Raw genomic sequence first — 16,661 nt, 5'->3', positions numbered from 1 at the left:
TTGAATCATTCCCCTTTAATGTGTTTTTCTTTCTCTAATTCTATTTTTAATTTTTTTAAGAAACCCTTTATTAAGAAACTCCCATTGGAGCAAGAAAATTAGGTGACTCTTAGCTAAATTCCTTAACTAAAATTTAATATTTAAATAGTCATTAAGAAACTTAATGGGTTTCTAGGGATAATCATGCTCTAAGAGTCTAGTTTGTTGCGTACTGATACGTAATTAGGCTGCATTTTCGTATCTCAAAGTAGGCAATTGATGCACATTATTTATCTATGAATTATTACAATCTACGAGTGAGAAAACATAGAATGTAAAACTTTTGTCATTTGAAAAATGAATTGAACTAGGATTGTTGTTAGAAACAAATTCAGATGTATACATTGTAAACAACATTTTGCACCACACTACATTCACGTCTTGATTGAGCGTGTTTTCTTGAGGTAATTGTAAGGTTTATTAGTGACTTGCATTATTAAACTACTACTAGTATTATTTTTGGCGACTTATTATAAACTACTGTATACGTCTTCTCATCATTCTTCAACTTGCGATATTTACTAAGCTTAAAACACATTTCATATGTGGTTAAAGACAATCTATTCTATCGAAAACTTGAAGAGTCTTGGCTTCTATAAAGAAATACGTGCTCCATATCTTCAATAATTTGGTTACTCACGGGTCATGTTCAACCTTTTGGTGGCCAATGATTTCCTATAAGCATGTTTAAAATGTTGTGTAATTGGAAACGAAATCACATTACATGATCAATTGTTATATTTTGTTTTGGAAGCAAACCGACGAACAAAATTGAATAAATGTTATATAGGGAGGGAAAATAGCTTATATCAAATAATGATGTGAATTACACATTGTTGCCTTGTTAGATGAGGGCATGTAACTCCATTATGCCGTTGCCTTTTACTGACCTCGACTGCAGCAGCTTATCTCTGTGACTAAGCAAATTATGTGATTATTTGTTGAAAGATAGTATTTGTAAATAAACAAAAACTTTGTTGTCAGTATATATTTAGAACTTCATATCCAATAATAGCTAAACTGAACTAAACAAATAATCACATAATTTTTCTCAAAAAAAAATCACATAATAGACTACATAATTACAGAATATACATTCTTTTGTGCATGACAGAAGGCCACATAGCTAATTTACGTGCTCTCATAATTCAACGTGAATAATTCTTAGTTCTATATTTCGAAATAATTCCAACCTTTAGATCTTCATTGTTGGAGACTACACGTTTCTTCCAAGTAAACAATGTGAACATGCCGAAACTAATTGTATAACTCCAGTGTCTTCCATTGCCAAACTGCCAAGATGCTAATGGTCCATTGATCTTGTCGTCTTTCTTTTTTCGTTTGTAATTATATCAAATTTTCAAATTCAATCAGTAACATCCACACAAAAAATAATGAATATATAATTATTTGGATTTTTTTCGTTTGATTATTGAAATTTAAATGAAAACAACCATTCCCTTTCTATATATACAACCAGGAACCCTCTTTCATAACAAAGCAACACAATATATTTTATATAATTATATCCAGCCACACCACCAATTCAATGTCGGTAGTTGTGTGGTGGCTAGTAACGGTGGTTATGGTGGCGGTTCACTCGGCCTCCGCCGGAGTTGTAGAATTAAACTGGGAGGTTGAGTATAAGCTCCGGTGGCCGGACTGTAAAGAAGGCATCGTTATTGCCATCAACGGCGAGTTCCCGGGGCCAACGATTGATGCTACCGCCGGAGACACATTCATCATCCACGTTACCAACAAACTCTCTACGGAAGGTGTTGTCATCCATTGGCACGGCATACGTCAGGTTGCTTAGTTTCTATAATTTATCAAAAGTTTATATATAAAGTTAGTATAATAAAAATAACTAGAACGGGACTAATGAAATGTGATTCTGGAATAGAATGGGACTCCATGGGCAGATGGAGCAGCGGGGGTAACTCAATGTCCCATTAATCCTGGCGAGACTTTCACTTACAATTTCATTGTTGATAAGGTAAAATAAAATACTTTTTTCTTCTTTTTGATAACTTTTACAAGAAGAGATATCGATAACGTTTTTGATATGGTACAGGCGGGAACACATTTCTACCACGGGCACTACGGGATGCAGAGATCGGCGGGACTGTACGGGATGATGATAGTGAGATCGCCCAAAGAGACACTACAGTACGATGGAGAGTTTAACCTGTTGCTCAGTGATTGGTGGCACCAAGGTAGTCACGCGCAAGAACTCTATCTTTCATCAAGGCCTATGCGTTGGATTGGGGAGCCTCAGAGTCTGTTGATCAACGGGAGAGGACAGTTCAATTGTTCACTAGCTGCGTATTTTAACGAGGGAGGATTGAAAGAGTGTAAGTTTAAAGATAATGATGACTGTGCACCTACAATTCTGAGGGTCGAGCCTTTGAAAGTTTATCGTCTTCGGATCGCTAGCACCACCGCTCTTGCTTCCCTCAACTTAGCCGTTGAAGTAAGTTACACTCTGACTAAACCTTTTTAAATTAGAAATACGTAGAACTTTGTAACATAATTTCTTTATAAACTGGAACCATTCAGGGACTTCTATGAAATAAACAATTTATTAAAATAATTAATAATTTTTAATAAAACTAAAATCATATAGTCTACTCATCGTATTAACTCAAAATTTTGGATTCAGTTCAATATTTTCTTTGGACCGGTTCTGGTGGGCTAGTCACCAAATTTTTTTGTAGATGTATTCATGTTTGTATCAAGAAGTATAATAACCAAACTGAAATATTAAATCATAAACTTAATTTTGGTTTGAATTTAACTTTCATAAACCATATGAATGTTATCATTATTTTTGATATATGTTGAGAAGTTTAAGTTCAATATATTTTTGCAAAATTTACTTTTGTACTTGAATACGTTATTTATTCATAGTTGTGAGGCTGATTGTGCACATGTGCAGGGACACAACCTAGAAGTCGTTGAAGCCGACGGCAACTACATCGCTCCGTTCACCGTCAACGACATTGACATCTACTCCGGCGAGACCTATTCCGTTCTCCTCCGAACCCACAATCCAACCCCTTCCAGAAAATACTGGATCTCCGTCGGCGTTCGTGGCCGTAAACCCAACACTACACAAGCCCTCACCCTGCTACACTACGCCGACGCTCCCGAATACGAACACCTACCTTATCCTCCCCCGGTGACTCCCAGGTGGGACGACTACGACCGGAGCAAAACCTTCTCGAAGAAAATCTTCGCCGCGAAAGGATACCCGCCGCCGCCGGAGAAGTCAGACGAACAGCTCTTCCTCCTCAACACACAGAACCTCATGGATAAGTACACAAAATGGGCGATCAACAACGTCTCGTTATCAGTTCCGGCGACGCCGTACATCGGAACGATCAGATACGGGCTCAAGACTTTGAACTACCAAAAACCTCCGGGGAAGAAGATCGTGGAGGACTACGACATAACCAAACCTCCGGTGAATCCAAACACGACGAAAGGTAGCGGAATCTATAACTTCCAGCTCGGCCGCGTCGTCGACGTGATTCTCCAGAACTCGAACGTTTTGAACGGTAGAGGCAGCGAGATACATCCGTGGCATCTCCACGGTCATGATTTTTGGGTTTTGGGGTACGGCGAAGGGAAGTTTCAGCCAGGAGTCGACGACAAGAGGTATAATCTGACCAACGCGCCGTTAAGGAATACGGTGGCGTTGTATCCGTACGGATGGACGGCGTTGAGATTTGTAACGGACAATCCTGGGGTTTGGTTTTTTCATTGTCACATTGAACCGCATTTGCATATGGGCATGGGTGTGGTTTTTGCCGAGGGAGTAGACCAGATCGCTAAGATGAATATACCGAATGAGGTGCTCGGTTGTGGTTTAACCAGAGAATTTCTCATGAACCGGGGACGCCATTGAGAACCGGAGCTATAACCCGTGTTTTCCTTTTTTTTTTCTTTTTTTTTTTTGAACAACAACCGGTGTTTTCCTATTACTGTACTTACTAGTATTAGTGGTTATTATTTGTTTGTGCTTTTAGTTTTTTTACCTTGCTTTGTTGTTATTTGTTAGCTCAAAACTAAAAATGTTAAACAACAAACACCAATTTTTCCCTCGCCTTCTTCATCGCCTTTTAGAGTGGCGCCTCTGTAAGTGCCACCCCGGCCTTTCTCTTTTTGATTCTCTGTAGCTTGTGCTGTGTGATTTTTTTTTTAAGTTTCCATGGGATGAGGGGCTTTTACACTCTAGCTGGTTCATGAGAGTGTGTTAGGTTTTAGCCATATCTCGACTGGTTTGTTTCCTGAGTATTCTGAAGCCGCTCGCGTCTATTAGATTGTTACTCGGTTGTGGCAGTGTACAACGATGGATGCTCAGAAGTGGATCCAATTCTAGTTTTGGTGGTTCAATAGCTCGTATGACCGGTCCTAGTTTTGGGTTTTGAGGTGACGGCTAGTTGAAGTTCTGGTGGTGGAGAAGCTCTACGGTTGCAAATTGTTTGTGTCTACTATGCTCTTCAGCTTCAGGCTTTCGTTTCAGCTAGGTTTGTGTTAAAGCCTTCCCTTGCTTTGGTATGTGTTAGTCAAGATGGTGGTGCTTTGTGTTGGTATTGCTAGTAACTGCAAACTGTGTTTGACGTGTTTGATTGATGGGTCTCTATACGGTTTAATGCTCTATTGAGTTGCTTCAGTGTGCTAGCTTTGGTACTTATGTGGATCATATGCTTTGGTGGCTGCTGGTGTCAGATCTTATCTGGTTTCTGGTTTGCGGTAGAAGTACTTAGCCGGTTCAGATGTGGGGTCTTTATTTATTCGGGTTTGGCCAGACAGCCTTTCAAGTGTGGTGTCAGAGGTCTTATGGCTCTACCCTCTAGTCACACTCCATTATCTTCGGTATCTGGATGATTTTTAGGAATATCGTAGGCTTTTCTTGGGTTTAAGGTTCCGTGGAGTGGTTGATGTATTGGTGTTATCAGGTTTTCATCCAGTCTCTGTTGAAGATCTATTTGAGCTTTCTTGTGCTATGATATGGTTGGACTGATGTAAGTGTACCAGCTTTTAGCTGCATGAACTTTGAGAATCCGACACCTTTGTGTTTTGGCTCTTTGGATAGAAGTCTCTTTCAGGACCTCTACAATGTTCTTTGAAGGCTCTTCGTCATGATTCTATCCTTGTTTTAGAGATCGGAGTGCTCTATTCTCTCGATGCAATCATAGGGCCACTTTATATCTTATGTCTCGGCTGTGAGCTTATGTTTTAGCATTCCTTTTCATCCTTCTGTCTTAACTTTAGTTTAGTTATATATCATGGCTCTGGAATGATTTTGATCTTTGCCGGCTTCTTGCTCTGGAAAGAATGTGTTTCTTGTCGGCTTATGGATGTATGAATGCATTTCACATGTGTTAATATTTTTTTTTGATGACAAAAAGAAATTAAAAATATTTTTTTTCATGATAAAACTTATTATTATTTTTGTTTCGAGCAGTAGCGGTCCAGAGTTTTGTTGTGCCGGTTGCACAAAAAAATTTTTGGGCCACTATATATGAAAATAGAAAATGTCCAACATGGACATCGACTCATGACCTCTTATGATAAGAAAGTTTGCTCATTACCGTTGGACTAAGTGCAACTTGCGTTACAAAAATTGGCCGAAATCATCTATAAACTTTTAATGGCCGGAGCACATGCTTCATTCGCTTCTTCCCTGTGCCGGCACTGGTTTCGTGTTAATCGATGGAATTTATTTAACAAAGAAATCAGTCGGGAAGAGACCGATTCATAAGATTGAAAAAAAATCTTTGTAATATGTGTTTGATTTGAATGAGATGTTTGTGTTTCTTGATGAGGTTGTTTATCTGCTAAATACAATCAGAATCACACTTTATTCTTCCTAAATGATATCTTCGTAAATTTAAAAAAAAAACTTAATGAAACTAATTGTTAGAGAAAAATTCATGTAATTTTGTTTATTATATATTTATGTTTGAACAAAATAAATTATATATTTTGGAAGAAAATGATAGTAGACAAAAGAAAACAAAAAAACAATTGTGTACTACATCTCTCCATTACAAGGCCGATCATAAGTTTGCATGACTAATGCAAAGATGGTTTGAGGTTTCAACATGATGTTTTTTATTTCCACACTCGGTTCATGCACAGATTAGTTTCTCTATTCTTTATGTAAATGCCTATTTTTTTAGTGATGATTAATAGATTTCACATTTCATCAAAAAAAAATTATAGTGGGCTCGAACGTGATTAGGGTGGAGCACAAGGGCACGTTTTAGCCGAATGAGCTAAACAACTTCATCTCAGTAAGCATTAGCTTACTGGTTTTATATCAATATGTGGCACGTGCCACACCCTCTCCGTATGTGTGTTCGTCCGTGATAATAACAAAGTTAAAGAGATTACTGTTCCATAAAATTTCATGTTAATGTCTTTTCGAAATAACCATAGTTTGTAGCAAGAACTCCATCACCATCAAATAAAGAACCATCAACGATTGAAGCTGGTAAGACCTGTCACCACCATTAGAGTAGATTTGTCAATTACCTTTTCTAAACGGTTCAATTGAACCGAATATTTTTTTTTCTTACCAAATCCATTAGAAGAAACATATAAAACAACAATAAATAACTTTGCAATATTTAAAATAAATTGGCAATCAAACAAACCAAGTGACGGGAAGTAAAGCAAATCAAAGAAAAAAACAAAACAAAACGAATCAAACAAGAGCTATACCAGCCTCTGGCCATCAACTTGAAAGTATAAAAAATCTCTTTCTTTCTCTCTTCATCATATGATTTATTATATTTATTAATATATTTTACATATCTAATGTACATGTGTACGTATGTTATTAAAAATCATAAAAAACATTACATAAACGATATTATAACTAATAATTATATCTACTTTATGATGATTTACGTCTAACTGCATCATCTTAAACTGCTCTATGAAATTCATTGATGGCGGTATTCATTACTTCATGCTGAAAATCTTTAGTTGCATAAATGTGTGCCAGTATTTATACGTGAATAATTATTTTTCTGAATAGTTATAAATCCTTTAGACCTTGATTGTTTGACTACACGTTTCTTCCAAGGAAACAATGTCAAAATGATATAAGTTGTAACCAATTGCATAGTCTTCCAATACCAAACTGCTAAAATTACTAATATGGTCACATTGATCTTGTCGTCTTTCTTTTTCATTTGTTAATATGTCAAAATTTTCAAACTCAGTCAGAAACAGCCACACAAGAAAAAGATTGCCCTTTAAAACACAAAGGAAAAAGACAAAATAAATATAGAAAATTATTTGGATTTTTCGGTTAACTTTTTTTTAAAAACAAGAAATTAAAAGCAGCCATTCCCTTTCTATATATACTACAACTACGAAAGATGTCATAAAAAGCAAGACAGTCTATTTAATATAACCCACACAATATATCCAGCTTACATAACCAAATAATAATAATTTCAAGAGTGATTTACATCCAGAGGCAGTTTCTGTCTTTTTATTACAAGATAAGTCACTTTGTTATACTGAGGTAGTTTTTGGTGTAAAAGACTTAACTTGCCCTTAAAAAACTTAACTAAGCGCTTCTTTTTCGGTTACAGATATTTATGTGTGGTTGGATTTTGAATTTTGTTTTAAAAGGATTGTGTGGTGGACCCGAGGCAGAAAGTAAATTGAATTAGATAATTATCTGAGCAAAAGACCACGTGCCTCATAATTTCTTTTTCTTTGGTATTTTCAAGTCCTTACTTTTTTTTTGTGGCCACATAATTCTAGTTGCGATCCAGACTTTTAAATTGTGAATTCTAACCCCTCAACGTGTTGTTTGGTATGTAACTTGCTGCTCACCGCCGACTCGTCGTTGAAGCATCGCCTCCGCATCACTCCACCATGCTCAGCTCTACCTTAACGGCTAGCTCCTACCGTAACGGCAAATCACTTACGCATCACTCTTGCCTCATTCATCGTCGAAGAATCACCGCAAAACGCTACAGCCCCTAGATCCACCTTAATTTCCGTCTGGAGTCCTTGTGGCTCATCCTCTCCGTCGTAGAGTTTGAGCTCGAGAGCAACAATGGCCAAGATTCTGATATTTTCATGTTTGGTCCTTCGTGTTTTAATCTTTATTTTTTAGACTTTCGAAGTTGCCAAACGACTTTTAATTTTATTTCCAAATTTCTAGTGTTCATTTTTATCTCGTAGCAGAGTGAAAACTAGAGAGCAACAATTGTTAAGTTTTTGTTTTTTACTCGTTTCGCCCTTAAAGTATGTAGACATATGTACACGACACTATGTACACAAAATTTACTATCACGTGTACTTCAATTCATATGTACATTATTGAAGTATGAATTATTTTTGCGTACATTATTGTAATGATGTTTGTATGTAGATATATGTATACAATACTATGTACACAAAATTTGCTATCTACGTGTACTTCAATTCAAATGTACATTATTGAAGTATGAATCATTTTTGTGTACATTATTGTAATGATGTTTGTATGTAGATATATGTACACAACACTTTGTACACAAAATTTACTATCCACGTTACTTCAATTCATATGTACATTATTGAAGTATGAATTATTTTTGTGTACATTATTGTAATGGTGTTTGTATATAGATATGTACACCAAATTTACTATCCACGTGTACTTCAATTCATATGTACACAATTCAACTTGTGCAATAATTCACATGTACACACTGTAAAAATAAACTTGTAAAACCATATATTGTATTTTTGGCCAAAACCATAAATCTAATTTTGCATCTTAACCATTAAAATCAAAATTTGTGTGTAAAAAAAATTATCTTAAGCAAAACTAAAAAATGCTATATTTGTTCCTGAACGAAGAATTTTCTAGAATATTCATCCATATTAAGAATTCCATGAATATTTAGAAATTTTATCTTTATAGAACAAGAAAAATCTAAAAATTATATTTTCTTTTTAAAAAGTAATTTTTCCATCAAAGATTGTGTTTCTATTCTTTGACTTATAGAATTTTTTTCTCTTTCTAGGTTTTGGTTAAAGAATATATAGAGTATAAGCCAAGTCAAATATTGTCACGTGTACACATATATTTCACTGTCCCCATGTACAAAGTTTTATGAAAAATCACATGTACACTGGTACATTTTGTACATTGCTCAATTTATGATATTTGGTAATTCAAATATTTTTTAGTATAGTTGCTAGAAAAATTATTTGAGTAATTTGTTTTAGTTCATTATTGGATGCATCTGTTGAATTTGTATGTTCAGTATGCATATCACATGAAAATTAAAATTTGGAAGTTCATGTGTACACATATATTATATTGTGCACGTGTACATATGTATCACAAAAAAAAACACAAGTACACAAACTCATTTATACATTTCACAAGTTATGATACCTGATGATTTTAGTGAGTATATTTTTGGAGTCTATTTAGATAATTTTAGGTTTAATATAGGTGTGTATATATCATTTGTTTGTTCATTAGAGGATTAAAAATGTAAATTTGGAAATTTTGGGGTCAAAAATGAAAGGATGCAAAATATGAGGGACTAGAAATGAAAAACCCAAAGTTCTCCATCAAAATAGGGGCTAGAATGCATATTTTGAAGTATAGGGGTCAATTAGATAGGATATATTTGAAATCAAAGAGTTTGGGACAAAATCAAATTAAACCTAAATACCCAAGGACTAAATGTGCAAATATGTGAGATTTGACCATTGTTGCTTGAGCTTTCTCTCTGTGATTGGAGCTCGACAGACGAGTGTAGCGGCTCAGGCAAAGAAGCTACTGTGCTTAAGGTTACTCGCGTTCGAGATCGTGACACAATCACTTCACGCCAGAGAGATTTACCATTGTTTTTTTAAGGGATTTACCATTGTTGCTTAAGCTTTCTCTCTCCTATGATAGTTTAGACGATGGCTGATATTTATAGAAGAGCTTGATTGAAGCGGAAGAGATGCAGAGGTGAAGATGATGAAGAAGATGGCGACAGAGCTTCGACGGTAGATTCAGAACGGTTAGCACCAGAAACTAAAAGTGAGTGAAAATCTCCAGATCTATCTTTGAAATAGCACTTTGCATTTCTTTAGTGGAAATTAAAACCAAATGGTTCACGACAAAAGAAAACAAGAATAAAACTATGAGAGAGAGAGAGAGATAAAAAAGTGATTGTGACCATAGTTTCCTAATAGTTTTCTTTTGGCTAATAAAATAAAATAATAATATTTAGTTAGGACTTTTAGTTAGTGTATAGATATAAATTAGGTTTGGTTAGAAAAAACTGCTCTAGTAGTAAGAACTGTCTAATAGTGTGATAAAAAACTTAAAACTGTCTTTGAGTGTAATTGTTTCTAATTTCAATGTCGGTAATTGTGTGGTGGCTAGTAACGGCGGTTATGGTGGCGGCTCACTCGGCCTCTGCCGGATCCGCCGGAGTTGTAGAATCGTACTGGGAGGTCGAGAATCAATTCCGGTCTCCGGATTGTACAGAAGGCGTCGTTATTGCCATCAACGGTGCGTTTCCAGGGCCAACGATTTATGCTAACGCCGGAGACACAGTCATCATTCACGTCAAAAATAAACTCTCCACCGAAAATGTTGTCATCCATTGGCACGGCATACGTCAGGTTGCCTATATAATTAATATTCCATGTGTCATATAATATAAGATATGTTGTCTAAAATCACAAAAAGTAATAATTTAAAAAAAATATAGATATAATATAAATTAAAAATTATTGAACTATTCGTATTAAATAACGATACAAATATATTTGGTTAAAAAACTCAATAAATCTAAAGTTAATATATAAATGTCAAAACATATGTGTACTTTTGAAACACCAATATTTTTCTAAAACATCTTATATATTAAAAGAGAAGTCACAACCTTGATTCATGTGTGATTTTTAAAAAAATGGACTTAATGGACCTATTCCTAGAAAGTTATGTTACATTTAATATCTAATTCTATCATTTAAATTTTGGGTCTACAAGAAATTTTTATTGGGCTATCAATAATTAAATTTAAACAATAGATGATCCATTGGATTTATATATAGTATAAATAAAATAAATATAATTTAATGTTGTAATATATACCTCTATATGCTGAATATTTAAATATTTTTTGAAGTTAACTTTTAAAATTATAAAGATTTTTTTGTTAAATAACAAAAATCATATTATCTAACAATGATTAATCTTTAATATATTAAACCAATAAAAACAAATTTTAAACTATATAGTTTATTTTAAAAACTAAACAAAAAAATAAATGTTTAATTATTTACTCGATAATATAAATCTTTGAAACGAAAATTTTAATTTCTTAAAAACTTTCTAAATTTGTGAAATATTACAATATCTTTGAATATAACAATAAAACAATATTTTACTAATCTTTATATATATAGTTATGATTTTAATAATGAAATAATAATCCGAAAATATATATATATAGAAGAAGATACAAATACATGTGAAAGTATGAAACAATCTATTCAATGAAAAAAAATATACAGTAAGCTTATTATGTTTTAAAAATTGATAAACACATATATATTATAATATATACTAATCTTATATATTAAAACATAAGTCACAACTTTGATTCATGTATGATTTTTAAAAAAATTGACCCTCCCTAAAAATCAGTTATCATTCATTTATTACTAATAATATGGATTAATAATATCATTCCTAATATAACATCGACTCCTAAAAACCCGGATTGGTTAACAAACTCACCTTGATTCATGTGATATTTTTATTTGAATCATCATTTAAAATTTGTAGTAAATGTATTTCCTTAATGCTAATATATAATCTTTTAACTACTGAAATCATAATATAATTTGATATCTTTTAATTTAAAATATAAATATAAATATTTAATTTTCTTAACAAATGTGTTGAAAAACGTTATAACAATATCTTAATTATCAAAAATTGTATATAAATATTTTCTCTAATTTTGTAATTAGTAATAAAATTAATGTTATTATACATTAATATATCTAATATATTAAAACAGAAGTCATGACTTCTTTTCATGTGTGATTTTTTTAGTTTGGATCATTCCTAGAAAATATCATATTTTACATAAGTTCATTATTATATCTTTTAATATCTTATCTTTTTATTTGAAATACAAATGAATATATTTAAAATGTTCTAACAAAATCTTTTTAAAATCTTCTTAGAATCTTTTTAAATTTACTTTCAAAAATTAGTTAGTTTTAATTTAAATTATCATAAAGTATAATTAGAAATTAAAATTAAATATAGTTTTGGTTTATAAACGAAAATTTAAATAAAATGAAATTAATTAATTTCAAAAATACATTTACGAATAATTTTTAAAGATTTTGTTAGAAATAAATATTTATTTATATTTTAATTTTTTCAAATTTGTTTTCTAATAAAATAAAAATCATGATTTTTTGATGACTGATATTTTTATTTGGACCGTCATTTAAATTTTATATTAAATGTATATCACTAATGCTAATATATATAATATTTTTAACTACTTTAATCATAATATCTTTTATATCTTTTAATTTTCTTTAAAAAAATTTAAAATGCTAACAAATCTCTTAAAATAAATTATAATAAGATCTTAATTTTAATAAATTGAATATAAATATTTTCAACTAATTTTGTAATTAGTAATGAAATGTTACTAAAAGAATAAAATTATATCCTATTTTATCAATTTTATAATAATATCTATCATTTTAAAATAAAAATGTTATATTAAACAAAATATGATAAAATTATTTTAAATTGATAAGTTAACATATTTTATTTTCATAAATATAAAATATTTATGCTAAAAATATAATATGTTGGTAGAACGGGTTAATATTAGTAAAATATATAATACATGTATAAAATTTTAACTTATCTTAAACTTTTTAATATACAGTAATTTATTATATAGAATTAATAAACATTAAAAAATTACTAAAAAAATCTAGCGATTTGAATTACGGATCATGCATTATAATAAATTAAATACAAAATTGTTTTCATATATGTTGTTTCATGCATTAAAAAATTTAGTTTAGTATTCAAATGCAAATTCAATAGGACAAATATATAATGAGCAACATATATATGTGATGATTTTAATTTACACCATGAAAACTATAAAATTATTATATTTGGCATAATTATACAAGCATTTAAATATGTGAGTAACATTAAAAATATATAATAATTATGTAAAACAAATATCTATATATATATTAATGTGAAAATATATACCCGCACGGTTGTGCGGGTGAAAATCTAGTTATATATTATTACGGAAGGGAGAGAATATATTTTTATAAAAAGTTATACTAGAATGGAGATTAGTTATATTATATACATAAATTTTAGTATAATCAAATTGTCAAAAAAGGGACATAACAACAATGAATTATGATTATGGAATAGAATGGCACTCCATGGTCAGATGGAGCAGCGGGTGTGACGCAATGTCCCATTAATCCTGGAGAGACTTTCACTTATAAATTCACAGTTGATAAGGTAAACAAAAGACATTTATTTCTCTTAAATAACTTTTACAAAAAGAGATATCGATAACGTTTTGTAATGGTGCAGGCAGGAACACATTTCTACCACGGACACTATGGGATGCAGAGATCGGCTGGACTGTACGGGATGATGGTAGTGAGATCGCCCAAAGAGACACTACAGTACGATGGAGAGTTTAATCTGCTGCTCAGTGATTGGTGGCATCTAAGTAGTACCTTGCAAGAACTCTCTCTTTCTTCGAAGCCTATGCGTTGGATTGGGGAGCCTCAGAGTCTGTTGATCAACGGAAGAGGACAGTTCGATTGCTCACAAGCGGGGTATTTTAACGAGGGAGGCTTGAAAGAGTGTAACTTTACAAAAGATGATCCTTGCGCACCTACAACTCTAAGGGTCGAGCCAAACAAAGTATATCGCCTTCGGATCGCTAGCACCACTTCTCTTGCTTCCCTCAACTTAGCCGTTGAAGTAAGTTATTTTCTAACTAATATAAATTTAGACATTTTTAAAATATAAATACTTCTAACAAATTTTGTAGCATACATGTTTATAAAAGGAACTAATTAACATGTTTTTTTTTCATTTGGATTAAAGGCAGTTCGAATATCCAAACAAATATAATGTTATTTTTTATCAATAAAAAGTTAAATAAATTAAAAACTGGTTATATTTTTAATTTTTAAAATGAGATATGTATAGTCTTTGCAGTAGTTTAAATATTTTTGTTTATACTGATTAGCTATTTTTTTGAGAAACGCTAAACAAAAATGATTTTAAGTACTTTTTAGGAGTGGACAAATAAACTGAATTTGGAAACTCGAATTGAACTTGGCCCGATAATAAAGAGTCTGAATCGAACCGAATCCGACCAAAATACTAAATAGAACTTGTTTTGTGATATTTCAAATTTTTATACGAACTGAACTCGATCCTGAATGGATATCCGAATAAGAAAAATTCAAAGTTCCAAAAAATATTTATACTAAATCTGAACTCAATTCCAAATAAGTATCCCAAATATTCCAAGATTTCATTGAGTACCTAAAAGAAGTATTTATTACATGAATAATTAATTCAAAAACTTAGTTTAATATATTTTGGTATTTGATGATTTTCCTTCTTCTATAAAGTCGAGTTTATCAGGTTCGATGTATTTTTCACTTCGGTTTATTGGATATGATGTGTTTGCGCATAGTTTTAAAGTTTTGTCTAATTTCATTGTCTTTTATCTCTAATTTTACTTGTCGAAAATTACATTAGAACCAAAAATAATCGTGACAAGAGCATTTTTCATTACAAATTTTTGATTTCGGGTCTTTGTTTCTCATGATCCTTGTTTGGTTTTCGAGTTTAATTAAGTATAGAACAATATTTTGGAACCAAAAACTCGATTAAGATCTGAAACCCAAAATTATATTGGGTTCAACTGGTTTTTAGAAATGTTGTCAAACCTGAACCAAACTTTTATAATATCCGAATTTTGATTAAATTCATAAACTCGTAAACCTGATTGTACCCGAACCGAAACATGATTTGTTCTCCAAATGACAAGCCCTAGTATTTTTACTCGCAAATCATTTTAAATATTAAAATACATGTTAAAACTAAGTAAGAGTTTCTATCAATGATATAAAATTATGTAGAATAAAGCATTTCACTTTTATAAACTATTTTTCATGACATTTGTATCATTTAGTATGAAGATTTGCCTTTTGTAGTTGAATAGTTATTTAAATTTGTGTGCAATATTTATCGATTTATACATGTATTAGAGATCACACGTGTGACATCAAATGTTCCCATGCAGGGACACCAACTAGAGGTCGTCGAAGCCGACGGCAACTACGTCGCTCCGTTCACCGTCGACGACATTGATATCTATTCCGGCGAAACCTATTCCGTTCTTCTCCGAACACATAATCCATCTCCTCCAAGAAAGTACTGGATCTCAGTCGGCGTTCGTGGCCGGAAACCCAACACTCCTCAAGCACTCACCATGTTGCACTACGCCGGTGCTTCCGAATCCGAACGCTTACCTTTTCCACCGCGGGAGACTCCCAGGTGGGACGACTTCAACCGGAGCAAAAACTTCTCCAAGAAAATCTTCGCCGCGAAAGGATATCCACCGCCACCAGAGAAATCAAACGCGCAGCTCTTCCTCCTCAACACTCAGAATCTCATGGAAGGCTACACAAAGTGGGCTATCAACAACCTTTCCTTATCCGTCCCGGCGACGCCGTACATCGGATCCATCAGATACGGGCTACCGTTGGAGTATTTAAAATTTCCGGGCCCAGAGATCATAGAGAACTACGATATCAATCATCCTCCGGTGAATCCCAACACAACCGTGAGTAGCGGTATCTACAATCTCACGATGGGGATGGTCGTGGACGTGATCCTCCAGAACTCGAACGTTTTAAAGGGTGAAATCAGCGAGGTTCATCCGTGGCATCTCCACGGCCACGACTTTTGGGTTTTGGGTTACGGTGAAGGGAAGTTTCAGCCAGGAGTCGACGACAAGAGGTATAATCTGACGAACGCGCCGTTACGGAATACGGTGGCGTTGTATCCGTACGGATGGACAGCGTTGAGATTTGTAACGGACAATCCTGGGGTTTGGTTTTTTCATTGTCACATTGAACCGCATTTGCATATGGGCATGGGTGTGGTTTTCGCCGAGGGAGTAGACCAGATCGCTAAGATGAATATACCGCGCGAGGCGTTAGGTTGTGGGTCAACCAGAGAAATGTTTATGAACCAGGGACGCCATTAAAAACAGGAGCTATAACGGTGTTTTTCTAATACTCGTACTAGTAGTATGCTTTTATGTGTTGTGTGAGTGTGTGTTTTACCTTTGTATTGTTGTTAAATTATTTGGAGACAAAACTACAAATGTTTTGATTCATGATTTATCAACTCAAAAGGAATTAGTTACTTTTTTTTGTCAACTCAAAAGGAATTAGTTACTTATTAGTAATATTATTTTTCTTTCGAGTTAAACGATGGAATGTATTTAAAGAAGAAACCAGACGTAAAGAGA

The 16,661-nt window shown here is 33.0% G+C and overlaps 2 protein-coding genes across 4 annotated transcripts; both read left to right on the top strand.

Moving 5' to 3' along the window:
- The first annotated feature begins 1,384 nt into the window (after window positions 1-1,384).
- Window positions 1,385-4,151, top strand: LOC103845612 (L-ascorbate oxidase). 2 transcript variants are annotated; one of them, XM_033282710.1, is made up of 5 exons: window positions 1,390-1,846; window positions 1,943-2,035; window positions 2,114-2,512; window positions 2,978-3,978; window positions 4,032-4,151. In XM_033282710.1, exons 1-4 carry the CDS (start codon window positions 1,589-1,591, stop codon window positions 3,947-3,949), a joined length of 1,722 nt encoding a protein of 573 aa, XP_033138601.1. In that variant the 5' UTR covers window positions 1,390-1,588; the 3' UTR covers window positions 3,950-3,978; window positions 4,032-4,151. The 2 variants fall into 2 exon arrangements, with proteins under 2 accessions (XP_009120728.2, XP_033138601.1); XM_009122480.3 differs by having other exon boundaries at window positions 1,385-1,846; window positions 2,978-4,151.
- Window positions 4,152-7,287: 3,136 nt separating this feature from the next.
- On the top strand, window positions 7,288-16,598 carry LOC103845611 (L-ascorbate oxidase-like). Of its 2 annotated transcripts, XM_009122479.2 has the most exons (5): window positions 7,288-7,516; window positions 10,428-10,698; window positions 13,520-13,612; window positions 13,688-14,086; window positions 15,426-16,598. In XM_009122479.2, the coding sequence occupies exons 2-5, from the start codon at window positions 10,432-10,434 to the stop codon at window positions 16,392-16,394; spliced, it is 1,728 nt and encodes a 575-aa protein (XP_009120727.1). In that variant the 5' UTR covers window positions 7,288-7,516; window positions 10,428-10,431; the 3' UTR covers window positions 16,395-16,598. The 2 variants fall into 2 exon arrangements, with proteins under 2 accessions (XP_009120727.1, XP_033138600.1); XM_033282709.1 differs by lacking the exon at window positions 7,288-7,516 and having other exon boundaries at window positions 8,329-10,698.
- The last annotated feature ends 63 nt before the right edge of the window (window positions 16,599-16,661 follow it).

This window comes from Brassica rapa, chromosome A10 (genome assembly GCF_000309985.2).
Source record: "Brassica rapa cultivar Chiifu-401-42 chromosome A10, CAAS_Brap_v3.01, whole genome shotgun sequence".
Taxonomy (NCBI): domain Eukaryota; kingdom Viridiplantae; phylum Streptophyta; class Magnoliopsida; order Brassicales; family Brassicaceae; genus Brassica; species Brassica rapa.
This window is presented reverse-complemented; position numbering and strand designations above follow the sequence as displayed.

Excerpts from the sequence above, each read along its gene's own strand:
- LOC103845612 (XM_009122480.3), top strand. The coding sequence starts at position 1,589 with ATGTCGGTAGTTGTGTGGTGGCTAGTAACGGTGGTTATGGTGGCGGTT. Across the intron at positions 1,847-1,942 it reads ATTGGCACGGCATACGTCAG|AATGGGACTCCATGGGCAGA; the intron begins GTTGCTTAGTTT and ends ATTCTGGAATAG. Across the intron at positions 2,513-2,977 it reads CCCTCAACTTAGCCGTTGAA|GGACACAACCTAGAAGTCGT; the intron begins GTAAGTTACACT and ends GCACATGTGCAG.
- LOC103845611 (XM_009122479.2), top strand. The coding sequence starts at position 10,432 with ATGTCGGTAATTGTGTGGTGGCTAGTAACGGCGGTTATGGTGGCGGCT. Across the intron at positions 13,613-13,687 it reads ATAAATTCACAGTTGATAAG|GCAGGAACACATTTCTACCA; the intron begins GTAAACAAAAGA and ends GTAATGGTGCAG. Across the intron at positions 14,087-15,425 it reads CCCTCAACTTAGCCGTTGAA|GGACACCAACTAGAGGTCGT; the intron begins GTAAGTTATTTT and ends GTTCCCATGCAG.